This window comes from Dendrobates tinctorius, unplaced genomic scaffold, assembly GCF_039654945.1.
Source record: "Dendrobates tinctorius isolate UK_male_01 unplaced genomic scaffold, ASM3965494v1 ptg000232l, whole genome shotgun sequence".
In the NCBI taxonomy this organism is placed as follows: domain Eukaryota; kingdom Metazoa; phylum Chordata; class Amphibia; order Anura; family Dendrobatidae; genus Dendrobates; species Dendrobates tinctorius.
Window position 1 is genome coordinate 13620001 of NW_027361899.1, and position 19763 is coordinate 13639763.

General features: G+C 45.4%; 1 protein-coding gene across 4 annotated transcripts in view; it reads left to right on the forward strand.

The window, feature by feature from the left end:
• The window catches only part of CLIP4 (CAP-Gly domain containing linker protein family member 4), a 45302-nt gene that overhangs the window by 8998 nt on the left and 16541 nt on the right, over window positions 1-19763 (forward strand). For 3 of the 4 annotated variants that reach the window (XM_073556350.1, XM_073556351.1, XM_073556352.1), the window contains exons 2-12: window positions 2914-3067; window positions 5113-5252; window positions 7090-7183; window positions 7987-8148; window positions 8527-8645; window positions 10582-10818; window positions 15706-15841; window positions 15919-16059; window positions 17553-17630; window positions 18647-18790; window positions 19076-19213. In XM_073556350.1, coding sequence (XP_073412451.1) covers window positions 2929-3067; window positions 5113-5252; window positions 7090-7183; window positions 7987-8148; window positions 8527-8645; window positions 10582-10818; window positions 15706-15841; window positions 15919-16059; window positions 17553-17630; window positions 18647-18790; window positions 19076-19213 — 1528 coding nt within the window. In that variant the 5' untranslated portion in view covers window positions 2914-2928. The remainder of the gene's footprint in view (window positions 1-2913; window positions 3068-5112; window positions 5253-7089; window positions 7184-7986; window positions 8149-8526; window positions 8646-10581; window positions 10819-15705; window positions 15842-15918; window positions 16060-17552; window positions 17631-18646; window positions 18791-19075; window positions 19214-19763) is intronic. The other variant, XM_073556353.1, reaches the window with a different exon arrangement.

Genomic DNA, 19763 nt, shown 5'->3' on the forward strand with positions numbered 1-19763 from the left:
CATTCTGACCCCACGGGGTGGGATTTTGCGTGGAGCACCAGATCGAGGGAGATTATCAGTGGTCTTGTATGTCTTCCATTTTCTAATTATTGCTCCCACAGTTGATTTCTTCACTCCAAGCTGGTTGGCTATTGCAGATTCAGTCTTCCCAGCCTGGTGCAGGGCTACAATTTTGTTTCTGGTGTCCTTTGACAGCTCTTTGGTCTTCACCATAGTGGAGTTTGGAGTCAGACTGTTTGAGGGTGTGCACAGGTGTCTTTTTATACTGATAACAAGTTTAAACAGGTGCCATTACTACAGGTAATGAGTGGAGGAAAGAGGAGACTCTTAAAGAAGAAGTTACAGGTCTGTAAGAGCCAGAAATCTTGATTGCTTGTTTCTGACCAAATACTTATTTTCCACCATAATATGCAAAGAAAATGAAAAAAAAAAACAGACAATGTGATTTTCTGGATTTTTTTTTTCTCAGTTTGTCTCCCATAGTTGAGGTCTACCTATGATGTAAATTACAGACGCCTCTCATCTTTTTAAGTGGTGGAACTTGCACTATTGCTGACTGACTAAATACTTTTTTTCCCCACTATATATATATATATATATATATATATATATATATATATATATATATATATATATATATATATATATGGGGAAAAAAAGTATTTAGTCAGTCAGCAATAGTGCAAGTTCCACCACTTAAATATATATATATATATATACATACACACACAATATATGTATATAATATGTTTGTGCACTGACCATCTGTTTTTGCTCCCCCTTCCCCCAGAGCGACTATGTGATCAAGGCCTGGGATCGGGTCAAAATGTTAAGTCGCTTTTACCATATATATATTTTTGCCTTGTCCGCCACTTGCATTTATTTTTGAGCAACTTTAAAAGATTAAAAACATTTGCGCTTAACCTTTCAGTGTGCGGTGAAGATTTCTCATACATGGTGCTCGTGGAGTTCGCCACTTCCTTCCACCTGCACCTCACGCTGCAGCTGTGTGCTCCCCAAACTCTTTCAAACTAGGTGACAGGCGGGTACATCGGTTATAAGTCAGTGCTGTCAGTCTTCTACCGCCATACATTCAACACAGCATCATGATGCATTGTAGCAACAAGTGCCTCTGTGTCAGCAGGGAATGGTCAGGAGTGGGGTTCAGTCTCAGGATTTAGCAAATTTAGGAATAGTGTGGTAGCACCGTTTATCAAAACTGTACAAGTGTCATGAGTCATAGGGGGTGCAAGTTGCTGATCATTTTAGACCCATTTCATCTTATTTTTTATCTTTTTATTCTAATAAGAGCTTGCCGGGCCCTGGTGGGCCTCTGATAATACTGCGGGGCTTGTAGGTCCCTGGTGGGCCTCTGATAATGCTGCGGGGCTTGTAGGTCCCTGGTGGGCCTCTGATAATGCTGCGGGGCTTGTAGGTCCCTGGTGGGCCTCTGATAATGCTGCGGGGCTTGTAGGTCCCTGGTGGGCCTCTGATAATGCTGCGGGGCTTGTAGGTCCCTGGTGGGCCTCTGATAATGCTGCGGGGCTTGTAGGTCCCTGGTGGGCCTCTGATAATGCTGCGGGGCTTGTAGGTCCCTGGTGGGCCTCGGATAATGCTGCGGGGCTTGTAGGTCCCTGGTGGGCCTCGGATAATGCTGCGGGGCTTGTAGGTCCCTGGTGGGCCTCGGCTAATGCTGCGGGGCTTGTAGGTCCCTGGTGGGCCTCGGCTAATGCTGCGGGGCTTGTAGGTCCCTGGTGGGCCTCGGCTAATGCTGCGGGGCTTGTAGGTCCCTGGTGGGCCTCGGGTAATGCTGCAGGGCTTGTAGGTCCCAGGTGGGCCTCTGATAATGCTGCGGGGCTTGTAGGTCCCTGGTGGGCCTCGGATAATGCTGCGGGGCTTGTAGGTCCCTGGTGGGCCTCGGGTAATGCTGCGGGGCTTGTAGGTCCCTGGTGGGCCTCGGGTAATGCTGCGGGGCTTGTAGGTCCCTGGTGGGCCTCGGGTAATGCTGCGGGGCTTGTAGGTCCCTGGTGGGCCTCGGGTAATGCTGCGGGGCTTGTAGGTCCCTGGTGGGCCTCGGGTAATGCTGCGGGGCTTGTAGGTCCCAGGTGGGCCTCTGATCATGCTGTGGGGCTTGTAGGTCCCAGGTGGGCCTCTGATCATGCTGCGGGGCTTGTAGGTCCCAGGTGGGCCTCTGATCATGCTGCGGGGCTTGTAGGTCCCAGGTGGGCCTCTGATCATGCTGCGGGGCTTGTAGGTCCCAGGTGGGCCTCTGATCATGCTGCGGGGCTTGTAGGTCCCAGGTGGGCTTCTGATCATGCTGCGGGGCTTGTAGGTCCCAGGTGGGCCTCTGATCATGCTGCGGGGCTTGTAGGTCCCTGGCAGGCTCCTGCTGTTGAGCTAGTCAGTCCTTGGGGGCCTCTGATAAAAGTGCGGGACTTTTCTGTCCCTAGTGGGCCTCTGAAAACACTGCAAGGTTCCTTGGTCCCTGGTTGGCCCTTACTGCAGGGTTCTTTGGTCCTTGGTGGGCCTCTAATAAGCTACAGAGCTCGTTGGTCCCTGGTGGGTTTCTGATAATTTTGCGGGGCTCTTTGGTCCCTGTCGGGCCTCTGATAACGCTACAGGACTTGTTAGTTCTCCTGATGAGTGCTTGTAATTCTTTGTTTGCAATGTTCAATCCTAAACATAGGATAATAAAGGTGAAAATGTACCGAGGACGGTGAAAGGGAAGAGTTGGAACCAGGGTCAGGCAGCCTCTGAAATATAATGCATCTGGTGACAAGCGGGCGGCACAGCTGCTGGGTGCGGGAGGTGCTCTGTTGTGAGAGGTTTATTTCTGGCGCTTGTTATTGGATTGTCCACTCATTGTGGCTTTTCTCTAATGTCCTCCCACCTTTTTATTTTCCTAATCCCTAGGTGGTTTTCTAGAAAATGACCATTGAGGACCTGACTCTCGGGTACCTCGAAGGACACGCTCTGTCCGTTTTCCACCGCTTCCAGCCGTGCTATCCTGACTCCTGCCAACCTGTCACCTTCTCTGTGGCTGCAGCTCCGATGCCGTCTGACTGTGGTGAGTACGAGACGTTGAGACTGACCGGAGCATTATATATAGGAACTAGCTGTTCCAGCCAGCTAACGCTCGGCACGCTCATTGCTATCTAATTAACGCTGCTGGTGATTAAACTAAAGTAAATAATGACAACATTCAATAGCACTTATGCAGGTGGTAAATTACAATGAAGTTAATAATAATAATCATTAAAAATCTGAATAATACTAATGATACATTTTATTCACAGTGTAAAATCAAAAACAACTGGATTCAGTAAGATGTGCGTTTTTTATTCATTCCAGCATCTAAACAAATTTCATAACGAAACAAAAATTAAGTTAAAATTTCTCTGTTAACACAATTAAATGTACGTTTACCTTGGCTGAAGTGGTTGAATTACATAGGAAGTGCTGCGTGTGGTAATGTGGGGGGCGGAGCCTCGTGTGGTAATGTGGGGGGCGGAGCCTCGTGTGGTAATGTGGGGGGCGGAGCCTCGCGTGGTAATGTGGGGGGCGGAGCCTCGCGTGGTAATGTGGGGGGCGGAGCCTCGTGTGGTAATGTGGTGGGGGGCGGGATTATGTGTGGTAATGTGGGGGGCGGGATTATGTGTGGTAATGTGGGGGGCGGGATTATGTGTGGTGATGTGGGGGGGTGGGATTGTGTGCGGTAATGTGGTGGGGGGGCGGGATTATGTGCGGTGATGTGGTGGGGGGCGGGATTATGTGCGGTGATGTGGTGGGGGGCCGGGATTATGTGCGGTTATGTGGTGGGGGGCCGGGATTATGTGCGGTGATGTGGTGGGGGGCCGGGATTATGTGCGGTGATGTGGTGGGGGGCCGGGATTATGTGCGGTGATGTGGTGGGGGGCCGGGATTATGTGCGGTGATGTGGGGGGGTGGGATTGTGTGCGGTAATGTGGTGGGGGGGCGGGATTGTGTGCGGTGATGTGGTGGGGGGCGGGATTATGTGCGGTGATGTGGTGGGGGGCCGGGATTATGTGCGGTGATGTGGTGGGGGGCCGGGATTATGTGCGGTGATGTGGTGGGGGGCCGGGATTATGTGCGGTGATGTGGTGGGGGGCCGGGATTATGTGCGGTGATGTGGTGGGGGGCCGGGATTATGTGCGGTGATGTGGTGGGGGGCCGGGATTATGTGCGGTGATGTGGTGGGGGGCCGGGATTATGTGCGGTGATGTGGTGGGGGGCCGGGATTATGTGCGGTGATGTGGTGGGGGGCCGGGATTATGTGCGGTGATGTGGTGGGGGGCCGGGATTATGTGCGGTGATGTGGTGGGGGGCCGGGATTATGTGCGGTGATGTGGTGGGGGGCGGAGCTACTGTGCAGAGGGCGGGATTAGCGAGTAATCACGATGCCATATATATATTTTTGCCTACTCTTGAGTGTCGCTCAGGAGCTTCCCAAAATCCATAAGGATGCAGGCAATGCCCCCGAGTCCTGGTATGTAGTCGCTGATAGCGATGTTTCCTCTGCTCTGGACCCTGATTGTTCGCTTCAATAGGGATAAATGAGAGGGTTGTCCTGATTATATGAGTGTGTGGCTGTCAGTGCTGGGTATGGTACAGATTGAGTGCAGATCTGTGTCGGCGTCTGCATGAGACCTGTATAGTGAGGTTTGTGCAGTGATCTTCCGGCACACAGACTCTGAGGTTTCCTTCATGCATGACGCCCCTGCAGAGTGGTCTGACAAAAGTACTGACTCCAGTCACATCAAAAGCTGCAAACAGAGTTGCACTGGCTTCCTCCTGTTGGGCTGCAGAATCGCATGTTCCTGCACCCCAACAGGGGTAATATCCACGATGGATTAAGGAGCATTAATATTTCTCTTATTCCTTATAAAGGAGTTGTGCAGTAGCCTCCATATTCGTGTTTAGAGGCACAAACCATTGGATATCCAGCAGGTATCACATATATGACACAAGGATATGAGCTCTGCTGCACAACCCTTTAATTAAATGTCTGAGCTCAGTCTAATATGACTCGGGCCGCAGGACCCCTCAGATATAGGCTGCTCCCTTAATTATCACTATTTATTTATTTTGCAGAATTCTCCTTTTTTGACCCTAACGATGCTGCCTGCCAGGATATTCTGTTTGATCCGGACACCTCGGTTTCTGAGCTTTTTGCCATCCTAAGACAATGGGTCCCGCAAGTCCAGCAGAACATAGACGTAATCGGGCACGAGGTGGGTCCATGAGTGCACTGCACGAGGTGGAGGATGGTTGATCACTAGACGAATCGTAGATAACCCACTAGTTTGGGTTAATGCCAACGATTGGGGACGGACACATTTATTATGTCGTTTACATAAGCCCCATGTTCAACATCTGAGTGTTGTTGTTTTTGAGGGAAGTGAGTGCTCTTCTCTGGCTAGGGGTAAGGTTGTGTGGACCCTCAATCCCAAAGGACATCTGAGAGATTTCTCAGTTTGAAAAATATTTTTTTTTACAGCAGGGACGAGCGAAAATGAGGGGGAAGCCTTAGATTTATTCCTGTGTGGGGAAAGCCATCCTACCTGGTCCAGATTCATTATCCTGTAGCAGGTCAAGTAAATCTTGTAACGCTTGTCTCTCGTCCTCAGCCAGGGTATACATGATGCCTGGTTTGTTATGAATGATCTGGAAAATTAATTTTTGACAAAAGAGATGGAGGTCTTTGACCAGGTCAAACTTATCCAGAGCCTGAGTGGGAGAAAGTGAGCCCTCTTTGTAGGACAGAAGTTTCAATAGGAGAAGGAGAATAGTTGGCTAAATTGATGATTTGGAGAGATGTAGCGGTTACCGGAGTGGTGAGATTCCCACTGATGGTCTGGATTGGATGAGTTATCTGTGGTGAGTTCTATAGTTCTGACGGAATGGAGACCTCGGACCCCTGTATGTATTTGTGCGTTTTGTGAGACTGGACCATCTTTCATTTAACGCTTTCATTTATTTTTCTACCCTTCCTCCAAGAACCCCATAACGTTTTTTCCATTGACATAGCTGTACGATTTATTTATTTTTTATGGAGCAAGATGTAGTCTTGGCAGCATAGTTCTGCTTATTTAAGGAAGGGTCTTCATCTTTGTCTCCATCAGCACACCATGATTGTGTGGTGCCGATGGCAGCAGCTATGAAGTCCACAGTCTAATCTAATAGCTGTGTGGTCGCCCAGCTATGGTGGCCTGTAAGGTCATGCCATAAAGCAGGACCTGGCACAACCTCCTGTCAGTGTGGCTGACAGGTCTAATACCTACAATGCAGAGTTTTAGATCAGTAATCGAACAAGTGAAAGGTCATGTCCCATACTGGGATGAAGTAAAAAAAAAAAAAAAAAAAAAAAAAAAAGAAGAAAGTCACATAAAATTGAATCAAGGTGTCATCACAGTGCGGCAACGAAATAAACTGTGCGGTAAGTGACCGCAGCATTGATCCGTGCTGGCGTCTGTTTCCTGGCGGGATGTGACTGCAGGGCCACGGTTTATTTATTTTTTGTTTTTGTTTTTATATTTTGATAAATCAGACTTCTACGGATGTGGCAATTTTGAATGTATAATTTTTTAAAATTTCTTTACATTTAAATTGGGAAAAGACAAGATTTAAGGTTTTTTTTTAAAAAAAACATTTTTTAGATACAAGTATACAGTATTGCAGTTTATATAAAAATTAATGTTCTCTGTCACAGACTGGGCTTCATGGGATGACCAAGATGGCAGCTACGGGGGCCTTTGATAGACTCATCCGCACGCTAAAAAAACTGCAACTATGCGGAGGTGATGAAAGGTTATAAGGGTGACGTCAAGATGTGCAAAGAAGTTAAATGTTGGTTGACTGGAACGTCCCCAGATTGGGGACATGAGACCCCCTTGAGCAACCTTTTGACTTCCACTGATTAATTCTTTATGGCAGATCCTATAGATTACAGCATGTGTTAGATGTTGTGTTGCTGAATATATCACCTGCCTCAGATATTCCAGAGAATGTATGATTTTATCCCAAGATCACTTTTTATGTAACTTTTTTTTATTTATTTATTTCTTGCAGATTTTGAAGCGAGGATGTAACGTCAACGACCGGGATGGGCTGACGGATATGACGCTGCTGCATTACACTTGTAAATCTGGAGCGCAGGGCATCGGTGAGAGCTGCGCAAAAGTGGACTTCTGCTACGTTCAAGGCCCCAGATGGCTACAAAAATACTATTTGGTCTTAAATAGGGCTGCTTGACGCCTCTCGCTTTCATATCGGAGGTGAGCGATGCATATGATGTTAGGACCCCACGTACCTGTCCAGATGCCGATGTGGCCTTTTTAATACAACTGGACACCTGCCTTTTGTGAGGGTCGTAACGTCATCCGCAATCGCCTCCAGTGCAGAAGTTAGTGGCACCTGACAACATCTTTCCATTTTTATATAATGCCTTCGACTTGTTAGGGTTTTCTCCGGTGACGCTCATTTCTGAATGGAGAGGTAATCTGCTTTGATGACATTGCTTCGACCGGTGACTGCTCGGATGTGCCAGCAGGTTCCTTGCACAAGGTCTATTCTATTAAATTGTACAAGTGCTATATAATTACCGACCGTGCAGGCACTCGTCCATGGTCCGTCACAAGCGCCACTCAACCTCCTAAGGTGGAGGATTCTGATAATGTATATTTTTTTCATACACTTTAAAGCTTTTTGCAGTTGATCAGTTTCCATGTATATGCAAATGACATATTGAGAAATAGTGTCCCACTCTGTGTTATGTGTGTGCACATCCCGCTCTTTATCTTCCCCTCGGTTCTGTCAGTCGAAGTGCAAAAAAAATAATTTGGGAGTAAAACAATGAAAGGCAATAATGAGCCATCTGACATTTAGTTGCGGCACACAGAGAGCTTTGTCTTCGTCACCGTATGTGATGGTTACTTCTTAAAGGTATGTGTGATTTATCTCTCACAGGAGACGCAGAGACCGCTGCAAAATTCGCCTCTTACCTTATTGACGTGGGGGCAGACGTGAGCTTACGGAGCCGCTGGACTAATATGAACGCTCTGCATTATGCTGCCTATTTTGATGTTCCTGAGTTGGTTCACCTCATCCTGAAGGCTTCAAAGCCAAGAGGTAGGATGTCTGGCAAATACCGGGGTCAAGGTCCGCAATGAGCCCTGAAATCCATGGAGCTATGGGAATGCTGCAGGGACGTGGCCACCATCATCAGCTAACACTGTGTGTACCCCATCACACCTCTGCGTCCTGCAGGTTCAGATTTAGGAATGCCACAGTTGGTTTATTTTCAGCGTTGGTCTTGGTGTAGAGGCTTTTCGGGGAGGGCAGTTCCTTGTGGGCGGCCGCTGTGTAGCATTTCTGCCTCCCTCTGATTTATTAGGAGGATCTAATGTGTTTTTTTTCCTGTCTGAGGAGTTGGGTGACATTTTATCCAGTCGTGTGTCTCTCCACTCCACGCTCTGCCGCCCGCTGTGACCGTTTTATTTCTTTCAGATGTCGATGCCACCTGTAGTGACTTTGATTTCGGCACAGCGCTGCACATCGCCGCTTCAAACCTGTGCTTGGGAGCCGTGAAAGCCCTGCTGGAATACAGAGCCAATCCGGCCTTCCGGGTAAGAGGAGGAGAACATGGGCCGCTCTGTTCCAATACGCCACAGTTCTTAGCGCATCATTATATAGTCTATACTCTGCCAGTAAACAATAAAGGTTCCTAATCAGTGATTGAAAACAGATCTTGAAAGCGAGTAATCCAATACTATACTGTAACCAGGCTATTGCCTAAGAACAACAGATAGGAGACACATCAAACGCTCGAGCTCTTGCTGAGATCGGTGGGGTCCAGCGTCAGGGCAACTCTCAGGACCTGGGAATCTCCCCAGTCACTGTGGGGTTAATTCTAGTTATTGTGTCATATTGTGCAGTCAGCAGATCTTCTCACCTGTGGGGAGGAAATGCTCTGCACAGGAAATAACACTTTGTTTCTGCGCTTATGATTTCTAACACTTGTCACTACTATGTTTTGTTCTTTTTTTTTTTTTTTTTTTTTTAAGATGATTTTATTTATCTAAATTAAAACACCAACCCCTCCATTTTTGGTTTACAAAAGCATGAAAAAACTTCTTTTGAATGATGGGTCATCCCACCATTAATTATCGTAACTATTGGATAGATAATAAAACCTGAATAATAATTGCCATTCACTAAAAAGTTGACATACGTTAGTATAGCGCCACCTGGTATTCATTGTATAGCAATGTGCACATCCTCCTAATGAGCTGAGTGACTGTGGTTACACATGCTCAGTCCTGTCCTCCTAATGAGCTGAATGCCAGTTGTCGCCCCTGCTCAGTCATGTCCTTCTAATGAGCCAATAGCCGGTGGATACACATACTCAAGTCGCTCTTTGGCGTGAGTCTCTGCTCCCTTCATGGCAGGCAATAGAAATGATCTTTCTGCCTGCTTGTCAGGGAAGGAGCAGAGGTTCTGCAATACATGGCAGTGTAGCTGAAAAGACCGCTACAGGGGAAGAAAGCAGAGACTCTCTTGTCAGCTGCCAGAGGGGGGTGGAGACTGATTTTTGCCCTGTGTCTGCATCCAAAGGAGAACCAAAAATTATTAAAGATGTATTTTTTTCGAAACATAAACTTTGCAACATTCCTCTATCTTTGCATTTCAATTCCTCATCTTTTAAAAAGGTCTTTGTTTGCAGTCAGTGAAGAGGAACATTCTCATTTATATTGACATAAACCTTTCCTGCTTAAAGTAGAGGTTCTGCTTCATGCATCATAGCCAGAGGCATCGGCCTGGAGTCCAGGGCAGTAGAGAGACTTGTTGGCTTGTAGTTCACACTGATACAAGGTGACAGTTTCTCAGATGTATGAAAGTAGATCTGCGCCAGCATGGGATCCCAGACTCTGAATACGAGTAATATAATGAAACCTTTTCTGTTTGAGAAGTCATCGGTATCCGATTGGTGGGGTCAAAAGAATAACGAGCTGTTCTGCATCTGATCGGTGGTGGGCTGAGTGTCACATAGATCTGATACTGAATTATCCTAAGGATACATCATAGATTATGATCGGCCAACCCCTTTAAGTTAGGACACATTTCTGGCCCCTGAATTTTTAATGTTTTATTCACAAGCAGCAAGCAGGGACATTACAAATGATATGGACTTGCTAGTCAAAGTTTATAAGAAGGTTGCAAAACTTTTTTTAAGTGGTGATCAAAGTGTGACTTTGATAAAGCCGTTTAAAGAGAATCTGTCAGGATTCAGTGAGATACTTTATCATCTGCAGCGCTGCCTTGTATTCATAAGCTGCTGGGCTCTACCCTGCTGCCACTGATTGACAGCTTTCCCTTTATTACTGTACATGGGAAGGAATCAATGAGCCGGCATGGGCAGAATTGCTCACAGCTCATGAATACCGATGACTCTGTGCATTGAGTGGACTCCTTCCTCTTGAGCGCACATTGCTCCAGTTCTGTGGAACGTGTTTTTTTTCCAGGACCTCCCAGTCACTGAGCTCTTTGTGTGTCTCTCTACAGGACGACCAAGGCCGTGTTCCAGCGGATGTGGTTCCCGACCCCGTGGACATGCCCCTGGAGATGGCGGATGCAGCTGCCGTAGCAAAAGAGATCAAACAGATCCTACTGGATACCATGCCCTTGTTGTGTGATCTCCCACAAATCTCCCTCCCCAACTACGATAACCTGCCGGGAAACGTGTCGCTGCAGTCATCCGGTCTGAAGCTGGGAGACCGGGTGCTGATAGCCGGACAGAAGGTAACTTCGTCTCTGTGTGATTGATGGCCACGCATACTGTCAGCTGTCAGTCCCTGGTCCGAAACATTAACCACTTTATAGCCAGGATGTTGGACATTTTTCAGCTTCACCCAGAAAGGTAGAAAGTCATTGTAGAATGAAAAATGCAACTTTCTAATAGAGATCGTTTATCAGTTCCGTATCGTGTTTTAAAGGGATTTAACACACTTAAGAAAAGTGGACCCCAAAAGCTTGATTGGCTGCAGCCAATTAATTCCCTCTACAGTGATTGGCTGCAGCTGTGATGTGATGTCATTTCTACAGCCAAAACACTGAGAGCAGAGCAGCAGCGGAGAGCCAGGGAGGGCGACTACCCTCTCTGTTTGTTTTTATGTATATAAAAGTGTTTTGGGTCCAGTTTTCTTAAAGTGGGGAAAACCATGTGGAGATCTCTGCTTGCCGACAGTGAATGATAACATTCATGTTTAACCTGTGCAGACCTAAGACTGGAAATGTATCCGGGATAGACTGGAAATGTATCCGGGATAGACTGGAAATGTATCCGGGATAGACTGGAAATGTATCCGGGATAGACTGGAAATGTATCCGGGATAGACTGGAAATGTATCCGGGATAGACTGGAAATGTATCCGGGATAGACTGGAAATGTATCCGGGATAGACAGAGTATTGTCTACACAGGATACAATTGTCTCAAACCCTCAGCCGTGCAATGTATCAGAAATGTACCTACTTTCTAGATGTAAACAAGAATCCATTTTTTGTAATCGTAGATCTTAAGTAATTGCAGAACTTTCTACAGTGATTGCAGATTTTATATTGTCCGCTCTATGGTGCATGTACCTATAGGATTTATTGCTTTATCTTTCCTATCTTATCCAATTAATCCCACTATCCCTTTATCTATGTGATATCCACATTCTTAAAGGAAACACTAAATGTAAAAAAATACATATTTTAAAATAATATCCCTAATATCACAGCACTTCCTTCCCGTAATCTCATATCCCATGATCTTATGTCATTTCATACTACAATTCAAATTGAGAGAGATATCAAGAATTATTTTCTGTGTCACGTGAGAGAGGCCGACCCGCATTCCCCCTCCGCCTCCAGCCTCCCTCTCTCCAGCCTCTGCCTCCCTCTTTCCAGCCTCAGCCATGTCTTAGAACAGAGCAGAAATATTAAGCCATTCTCAGAGTGAACAAGGAACAGATCAACAAGAGGTTAATCATCCCGAGCCATGTCTCCTGTCTCTCATATACACATGAGTGCTCAACTCCACCGAGCGTTCATGTGTTTTCCATTGGGAAAGAGAAAAATGTTGCCACTGTCTGAAAAGAAAACCTCGGGCGTTGAAATTCTAGTTGCATCATTTGGGGGGAGACCCTTCCAACACATCTGATGATTTGCCTCCAATATGGAGGGATTGCTCAATCTCCAGGTTAACGGCAGCCATTTATTTCTAAGCTTTGTGTTCCTCTTTATAGGAGTCTCCCATTCTCAAAAATGTATCTTTAGGTCTGTTAAGAGTTGCCGTGATCTGAAGTCATCCATTCCACTGTTCCAGTCCTGGCAACTCCACTTTCAGCACGTAAAGGGTACTGGCTGATTATCTTATTTCAATAGCTTAGCCAGCCCCCTTCTCTTTCTATGTATTGGCCATACGTGAAAAAAAGGCTTTGCTATTGAAATGAGCCCCCTTCACGCACAGCTATAATGACATGTCGACACTCTGGAGCGCAAGCATGAAGTGGACCCCGGGGTGGGCGCTGATATCTGAAGATCAGGGCGTATTCATGAATACAAATATATTAGTACCTTGTGTGAGGACGACGAGTGGGACATTGCTGAGCTGAGACAGAGGTGATTTCTTTATATCATTCTCAGTTTTAATTGTAATATGGAACTAAATGGGATGAAAGAAAATGCAGAGACTGAGAGGGAATCGCTGGGGTATTGCTGCTGAACATTGCTGCCCCCCTGATTGTCTTTATGTCTATAATTATCCCCGGGAGCGTAGACGCCGGGTTCCCCTTCTCTGTTCTTTTGCACAATGTTGGCAGTAGAGGAGGGTGTGAAGAAGCGGCATATTTATGGCTCTATGCTTTGCTGCTGATTTCCCCATGCATCCATTGCTCTTTACGACTCACTTCTCGGTGAGTGATGTGTTTTCCTAATCTCGGAGCAATTAACATGTCAGAATGTGACGAGGAGATTACAGCCGGATATTTTGGGGCTTTATGATATGTAGCTGCTCAGCATTTGTAGATGCAATTAGAGCGGTTGATGATTGAAGCCAGATTAATTGGTCCAGTAAGCTCCGCACACAATTTGTGTGTTGCAGGGTGACGTGGCCACCAGGGGGCTCCCTCTTCATGTTTACTAGTGTGGAGCTGGAGTTCTGCAGCATTTTTTTTTTTTTTTTTAGGTTTTCTTCATGTTTACTGACGTTTCACATATGTCAATATTTTTTCTTTCCCTAAAAGAATATTGTGGTGTCGTGCTGCTGGAAATATATGGAGAAAATGACTTTTGGGTGTTCCCATTGCTTATGTGACCCTACAAACAGTTGATTCTATATTTTCAGGAGGAATAACAGAGCAACGGAATAGTTCTATTAAAATATGCTACAGAAATGTCCTGTTTAAAGAAGCACTCTTCCTCCCATCAAACTATTTATCGCCTTAATATATTGCAATCATATTATATAGCACCGTGTACTTTCTATTGCTATTTTTTTCATTTCTACCCAGATAATGCTTCTCTTTTCTTTGCTCTGTGTAGAAAAAGGAAGTCTCTTGTCCCTGTAGAAATCATTCCCCACTTCAACTCCTGACCCATCTGCTCCCTTCTCCCCCGACTGCCAGGGACTTTTGCAGTAACTGATGACTCATGCAGGAAAAATTAACCTCCTGTTTCTACATAGAGCTTAGAAGGATTCAGCTTGTCAGTTATTAATCATGTGATGTCATAGACCTAATGGAAAAGAGAAGGATTAGCTGGAAAGAAAGGTAAAATGAGCAATTGTAAGTGTACAGTGCTATATAATGATTGCAGTATATTAAGAGGATAAAAACGGTGATGTAGGAGAAGTGCTTCTTTAATGGGGTGTCCCATCTACGACACTTGTGGCATATCCACAAGATATAATTCCAGCTGTAGAACCCAGATCCACCTCGAGAGCGGAGGAACATAGAGGTGGCGGTACATGCACGGACCCTGTAGAGTGTGTGCACGCACCCTGGCAGTTATCTGTAGAAGCGATGTTACCAGCAACCCTCGCCTCCCGATTCCGTCCAACTCCCTTTAATTAACATATACCGACAGCATCTGTGTCTGATTTTGTTGCAATGTGTCAATCTATAGCTCATAAAAGGTTACAATTGTAGCAAAAACTCAGCTGGGAAACGTTCACTGCCAGCAAGCAGAGATATAAGCGTTAAAGCTGGATGGCCTCTATAATCCCAGCGGATGGGTGCTGCATGCACGTGTATTTGGAGCATGGTACACAGTTTTTTTTTGTTTTGTTTTTTTTTTCAGCTTTAATAACCCCGACCTCGCTAATACTACCTATTGGCAGCTCTGTTCCCTCCATATGTGCGATGGCGGCACAGCCCGTTCTTTCCATATGGCTCAGATATCTCCTTCTACCAAGCAATCAGCGAGCGACTGGCGCTTTGTGGCTGGTGCCAGCTGTCCTTGTTTTCTGGGACAATGGGTAGTAGGGCGTAATTACCCGCTGGGAAACGAATGCCGCTCACTTCTTATAATGAGTCCATTTTTCCGTTTTTTTTATTGGCTACTGGATTTTAGTTGTTTTCTTAACCCTCTGAAAGCTTCTCGGTGGTGATAAAAGGCGGGTTTACGCTACACGAGTCCCTAAAAGGTTAGAAAGATATAAACATTTTTTTTATTTTTTTTTTTTCATTTGATTTTTTCCTCTCTTTTTCAAAGAGGCAGAACTTTTTTTATTTTTTAATTTTTCCGTCCCCATCGCCGTACGATGGCTTCTTATTTCTTGCAGGGAGAGTTGGCGTTTTGTTTGGCTCCATTCATTTACCATACAATGTGCTGAAAAACAGAAAAAAAAAATAAATCGAAGTAAGGTAATACTGCGCAAATAAAACGAAACACAATTCCATGATTATTACATGGTGCAAAAATAAACTGTAAAAATGACCTGGCAACATGATTTTGCTGGTCGCTACAATTACGCCAATACCAAGTATGTATCGCTTTTTTTATTTTATTTATTTTTTAAGTGGCAAAAAAAATCTAAACTTTGTTTAAAAAGACAAAAACAAAAAAAACAAAAATATTTTGTTTGTGTTGCCATAGTTCCTGAATATAAATTTAAATACGGGATCCATCTCCACGTTATCAGCGCCTCATGATGCCAAAGTGAATGGCACTGAAATGAGCCTGGTCATTAAAAGGTTTAAAAAAAAAAAAAAAAAAAAAAAATGCTTTTTTGCTTTTAAATAGAATTAACAATTTTCTTGCATAAACATCACAACTAAACAACCCTACATACTGTATATTGTGCATGTATGTGGTCATAATAAGCTAAGAATTCATTAATCAGTGAAATGTGATATTTTTTATCTATTTGTCACAAGAAAATGAATATAAATTTCACTGTAGTGTGTGCGAACCGCCAAAAAGGAAAAAAGTAAAACCGTGTCTGGATAAAACAAAACCTCATACTGCTCAGTAAGTAAAAAAAAAAAATAAATAATTGGGGTGCTGAAATTGACTCATTGCTTTCAGGAGAAGTAAAATTAAGCTCTGAATCCTGTACTCCAGTCCGGACCTCCGTTTTCATGGTTGGATACATCGAGTTTCCAAGCTGAAATCCTCACGATTGGCTTTTTTCTCTTTGTAGGTCGGCACACTGCGGTATTGTGGACCCACTCAGTTTGCTATGGGCCAGTGGGCAGGAATAGAGATGGCTGACGCGGATGGGAAGAACGACGGCAGTGTGAGCGGAGTCCAGTATTTTAAGTGTTTGCCCAAACACGGTAAAAATGTGTTTTATGTAATGTTATACCGATTTTAACTTGATACGAACGAATATTAACATATAATCTCCAATCAGGAATCTTTGCGCCTCTGTCAAAGGTAAGACGAGCAATCGAACCAATGAAGACCTTTATCAGAAGCTCCTCTAACAAGACGATGGGTCCTATCAAATCTACTAAGATTGACCTGAGCCACGTTACATCAAAAATCAACACGGGTAACCGCTGGCAAAATATTCGGGTCTGCATGGAAAATGGTACCAGCATTTTACTGTGTACATCTAGATATACATAAATCATCACATTACTGATCCTGCACTGATCCTGAGTTACATCCTGTATTAGGCTATGTGCACACACTGCAGATTGGTCTGTGGATTTTTATCTGCAGAACCGCAGGTAAAATACCTGCGGTTTTACCTGCGGTTTGGCCTGCGGTTTGCCACCTGGACAATGGAATAGGTGGCAAACCGCAGAAATAATTGCCATGTCAATTGTTTCTGCGGATTCAAAACCGCAGCTTTTCCGCAGATAAAAATTTGCAGCGTGTGCACAGCAGAATGTTAATCCCATAGGATAACATGTTACTGTACACTGCACAACTGCTGCAGTTCTGCTGCGGCCAAAACCGCAGCGGAACCGCAGCGTGTGAACATAGCCTAATACTCCAGAGCTGCACTCACTATTCTGCTGGTGCAGTCACTGTGTACATACATTACTGATCCTGAGTTACATCCAGTATTATACTCCACAGCTGCACTCACTATTCTGCTGGTGCAGTCACTGTGTACATACATTACATTACTGATCCTGAGTTACATCCTGTATTATACTCCAGAGCTGCACTCACTATTCTGCTGGTGCAGTCACTGTGTACATACATTACATTACTGATCCTGAGTTACATCCTGTATTATACCCCAGAGCTGCACTCACTATTCTGCTGGTGCAGTCACTGTGTACATACATTACATTACTGATGCCGAGTTACCACCCTGTATTGGGGCTTGGTCACACTACTATATAACACGGCTGAGTGCAGTGTGGTGGTTTATCAGATAGCTCTTGGCTCAGTGTTATTCTATGGGGCAGATCGCATCAGCGATTTTTTTCTCTTTGCGATTTGGCAGCATGTTGCGAATGGCAGTGAGATTGGGCTCGCACGCATGCTTGCAAGTCTATGGATGCGTGTGAAACATTGGACTGCACTCAGATGTCATGCCAGTGTAGTACGATATACGAAGAGTCAGGCAATGGAGGAGATGGAGAAACTACTTTCTCTATCTCCTCCGCACCTGTGCTGCGATTCTTGCATGTGAGAGGACCGGATCCAGAGCACTGACACTCGGATTACGCTCGCAGCAGAGCCGGAGCCGAGGGTCATGAGCAGATCACATCCAATGTTATACGCTCGTGTGATTCCAGCTTCATTCTCCAGAGCTGCTCTCATATTCTGCTGCTTCATTGCTGAAATCTTCCTGGATTATTTGTGTTTTCAGTGTCTGGTGATTTTACACCAGGTACTTTACAATCTGCTATTAGCTCTTAGCTAATCTTTGCTGAAGAATGTATGTAATGACATGCTTACTGACTGTTTCCAATAACCATTGTAATTTTGAATCTTCAGTAAATCTCTGTCAGGTAGAATTTAATGCAGTTATTGACCATTTCCAATCCCAATATAACATGATTTTGTCATCGTGTCTTGCAGGTCGGCCTCCTTTTAAGAAAAAAACAACATTTATCCAAAGCAACGACGATTCCTTGAATTCTGCATCCTCTAAGAAAGGTGATGATGTGATGGCAGCATGCACAGCATGAGAGATTACCTTTTAATGGGCAGGCTGGGGAGCAGTTCTGTCTGACACATCGGTCACTACCGTGCAGCAGAGGGAAGCTTGTGTCAGCCGGCCACTACCTGTGCTACCCCGTCCTGGGACAGGATGCTTTCCATCAATTCAGACTTACCTGCCCTGCTCCATGTTTTGTCATTTCTCCTATCCAATACAGTGGTCCTGTCATCCGGGATTCATAGATTTCTTTTTGTTCTGGATAAAAAAAAAAGTAAAAAAAAAAATCTTAAAATCTTTTCTGAAAACCTTAGAAGGGGGACTGGCTCAATCCTCTATAGCATCTTACAGTGTTTCATGGTTAGAGGGGCTGTAAGAAGGGGGCTGGCTCTGTCCCCCATAGCATCTTACTGTGTCCATTGATGAAGGGGATGTAAGAAGGGAGCTGGCTCTGTCCCCCATAGCATTTTACTGTGTCTCATGGTTAGAGGGGATGTAAGAAGGGGGCTAGCTCTGTCCCCCATAGCATCTCACTGTGTCCATTGATGAAGGGGATGTAAGAAGGGGGCTGGCTCTGTCCCCCATAGCATTTTACTGTGTCTCATGGTTAGTGGGAATGTAAGAAAGGGGCTGGCTCCCTCATAGCATTGTACTGTCTCATTGATGGAGGGGATGTAAGAAGTGGGCTGTCTCTGCTCCCCATAGCATCTCACTGTATTGTTTCATGCTTAAAGGGGATAGAAGGAGCCTGGCTCTCTCCCCCATAGCATCATAATGTGTCTCATGGTTAGAAGGGATGTAAAAAGGGGGTCTGGCTCTGCACCCCATACCCTCCATCAATGAGACACTAACATGCTATTGGGGAGGTAGAGCCAGCCCCCTTCTAACATACCCTCCATCAATGAGACACAGTAAGATGCTATGTAAGGAGAGGGCTGGCTCTGTCCCCCATAGCATCGTACTGTTTTTCTGTTCTCACCTGTCGCTGTCATAATTGTTTCATTCCAAATTTCAGCTTCCTGCAACGGATCCAGCAGCTTTTGTTCATCTTCATTTTCATCATCCTCCTCCTTTGTTGCGTCCAAGCCGCCCCTCCCCAGTCATCCCTGGCTGCCACAGACAGCTGTGGTCCGGCCCCGGTCCTCGGCATATAGGACTGGTAACGCTACAAGTCCGGTCTCTCCCTGCGATCACACCCTAATGCACAAAAACCCTAGTTGAACCTTAGACGGCACCTGGTCCAGATATTATATTGTCTTGTGGAATTGCATTTTAAGATATTTATTACCAGGTCACTTTTTCTGACCTTGCACTGTAATATTAGAATTATGGCCATCACAGTGAGGTGTTCCAGGGTCCGCTCTTGCACTCCTGTCTCCTTTTTCCCCTCTTCTGCTCCCTCCTTTTTTTTTTTTTTTTTTTATTTACATGACTCTCTTTGTAGGTCATCAGACCCCGGTATTGCCCTCTGCGGAAAGCCCTACCTCAGAACAGATGGAGTTCCAGCCTGGTGACCGTGTTCTTGTGGTCGGGCAGAGACTTGGCATGGTCAGATTTTATGGCAAAACAAACTTTGCACCAGGTAAGTGGCACAGATACAATCCTCCTGGATATTAACTAATTCCTTACCAACTTCAAACATCTGGGCTGTCGGTCGTCGTAGTCCAAAATGTCATTGCCCAGTAAGCGGCTGCAAAAGATTGTCAGACACTGCTGGCAGAGATGGTTTATTACCAGCTCTGCCTTCCTGATCAATGTAAACACAACAAGAGTGGTGTGTACAGGTTAGGAGGTGCTGACAGCTCTTCGTCCACCTGATCCAGTAATTATCAGGTGCTGGGAAAGCAGGAGCTGCCAAGTCCTAACAGCCCCAGACCAGCTCCCCAGTGTGGCCAGGAGGCTGAATTTGATATGCCCCCCCCTCCATTACAGGGGAAATGTGCTTTTAAATGTTTCCATCCGCGCTGCAAAAAAAAAAAATTCTCGTGATTGATTATATAAAATAATCGTATTTTATGATGTATGTCAGTGGTCTTTTGCGCTTGTTAAAAATAAAGCACCTGTCGCCACCAACGTGGCTCTCCTGCGAAGCCCACCTTCTGTGAAGACGCACTTCTCCATCAACCAAAAAA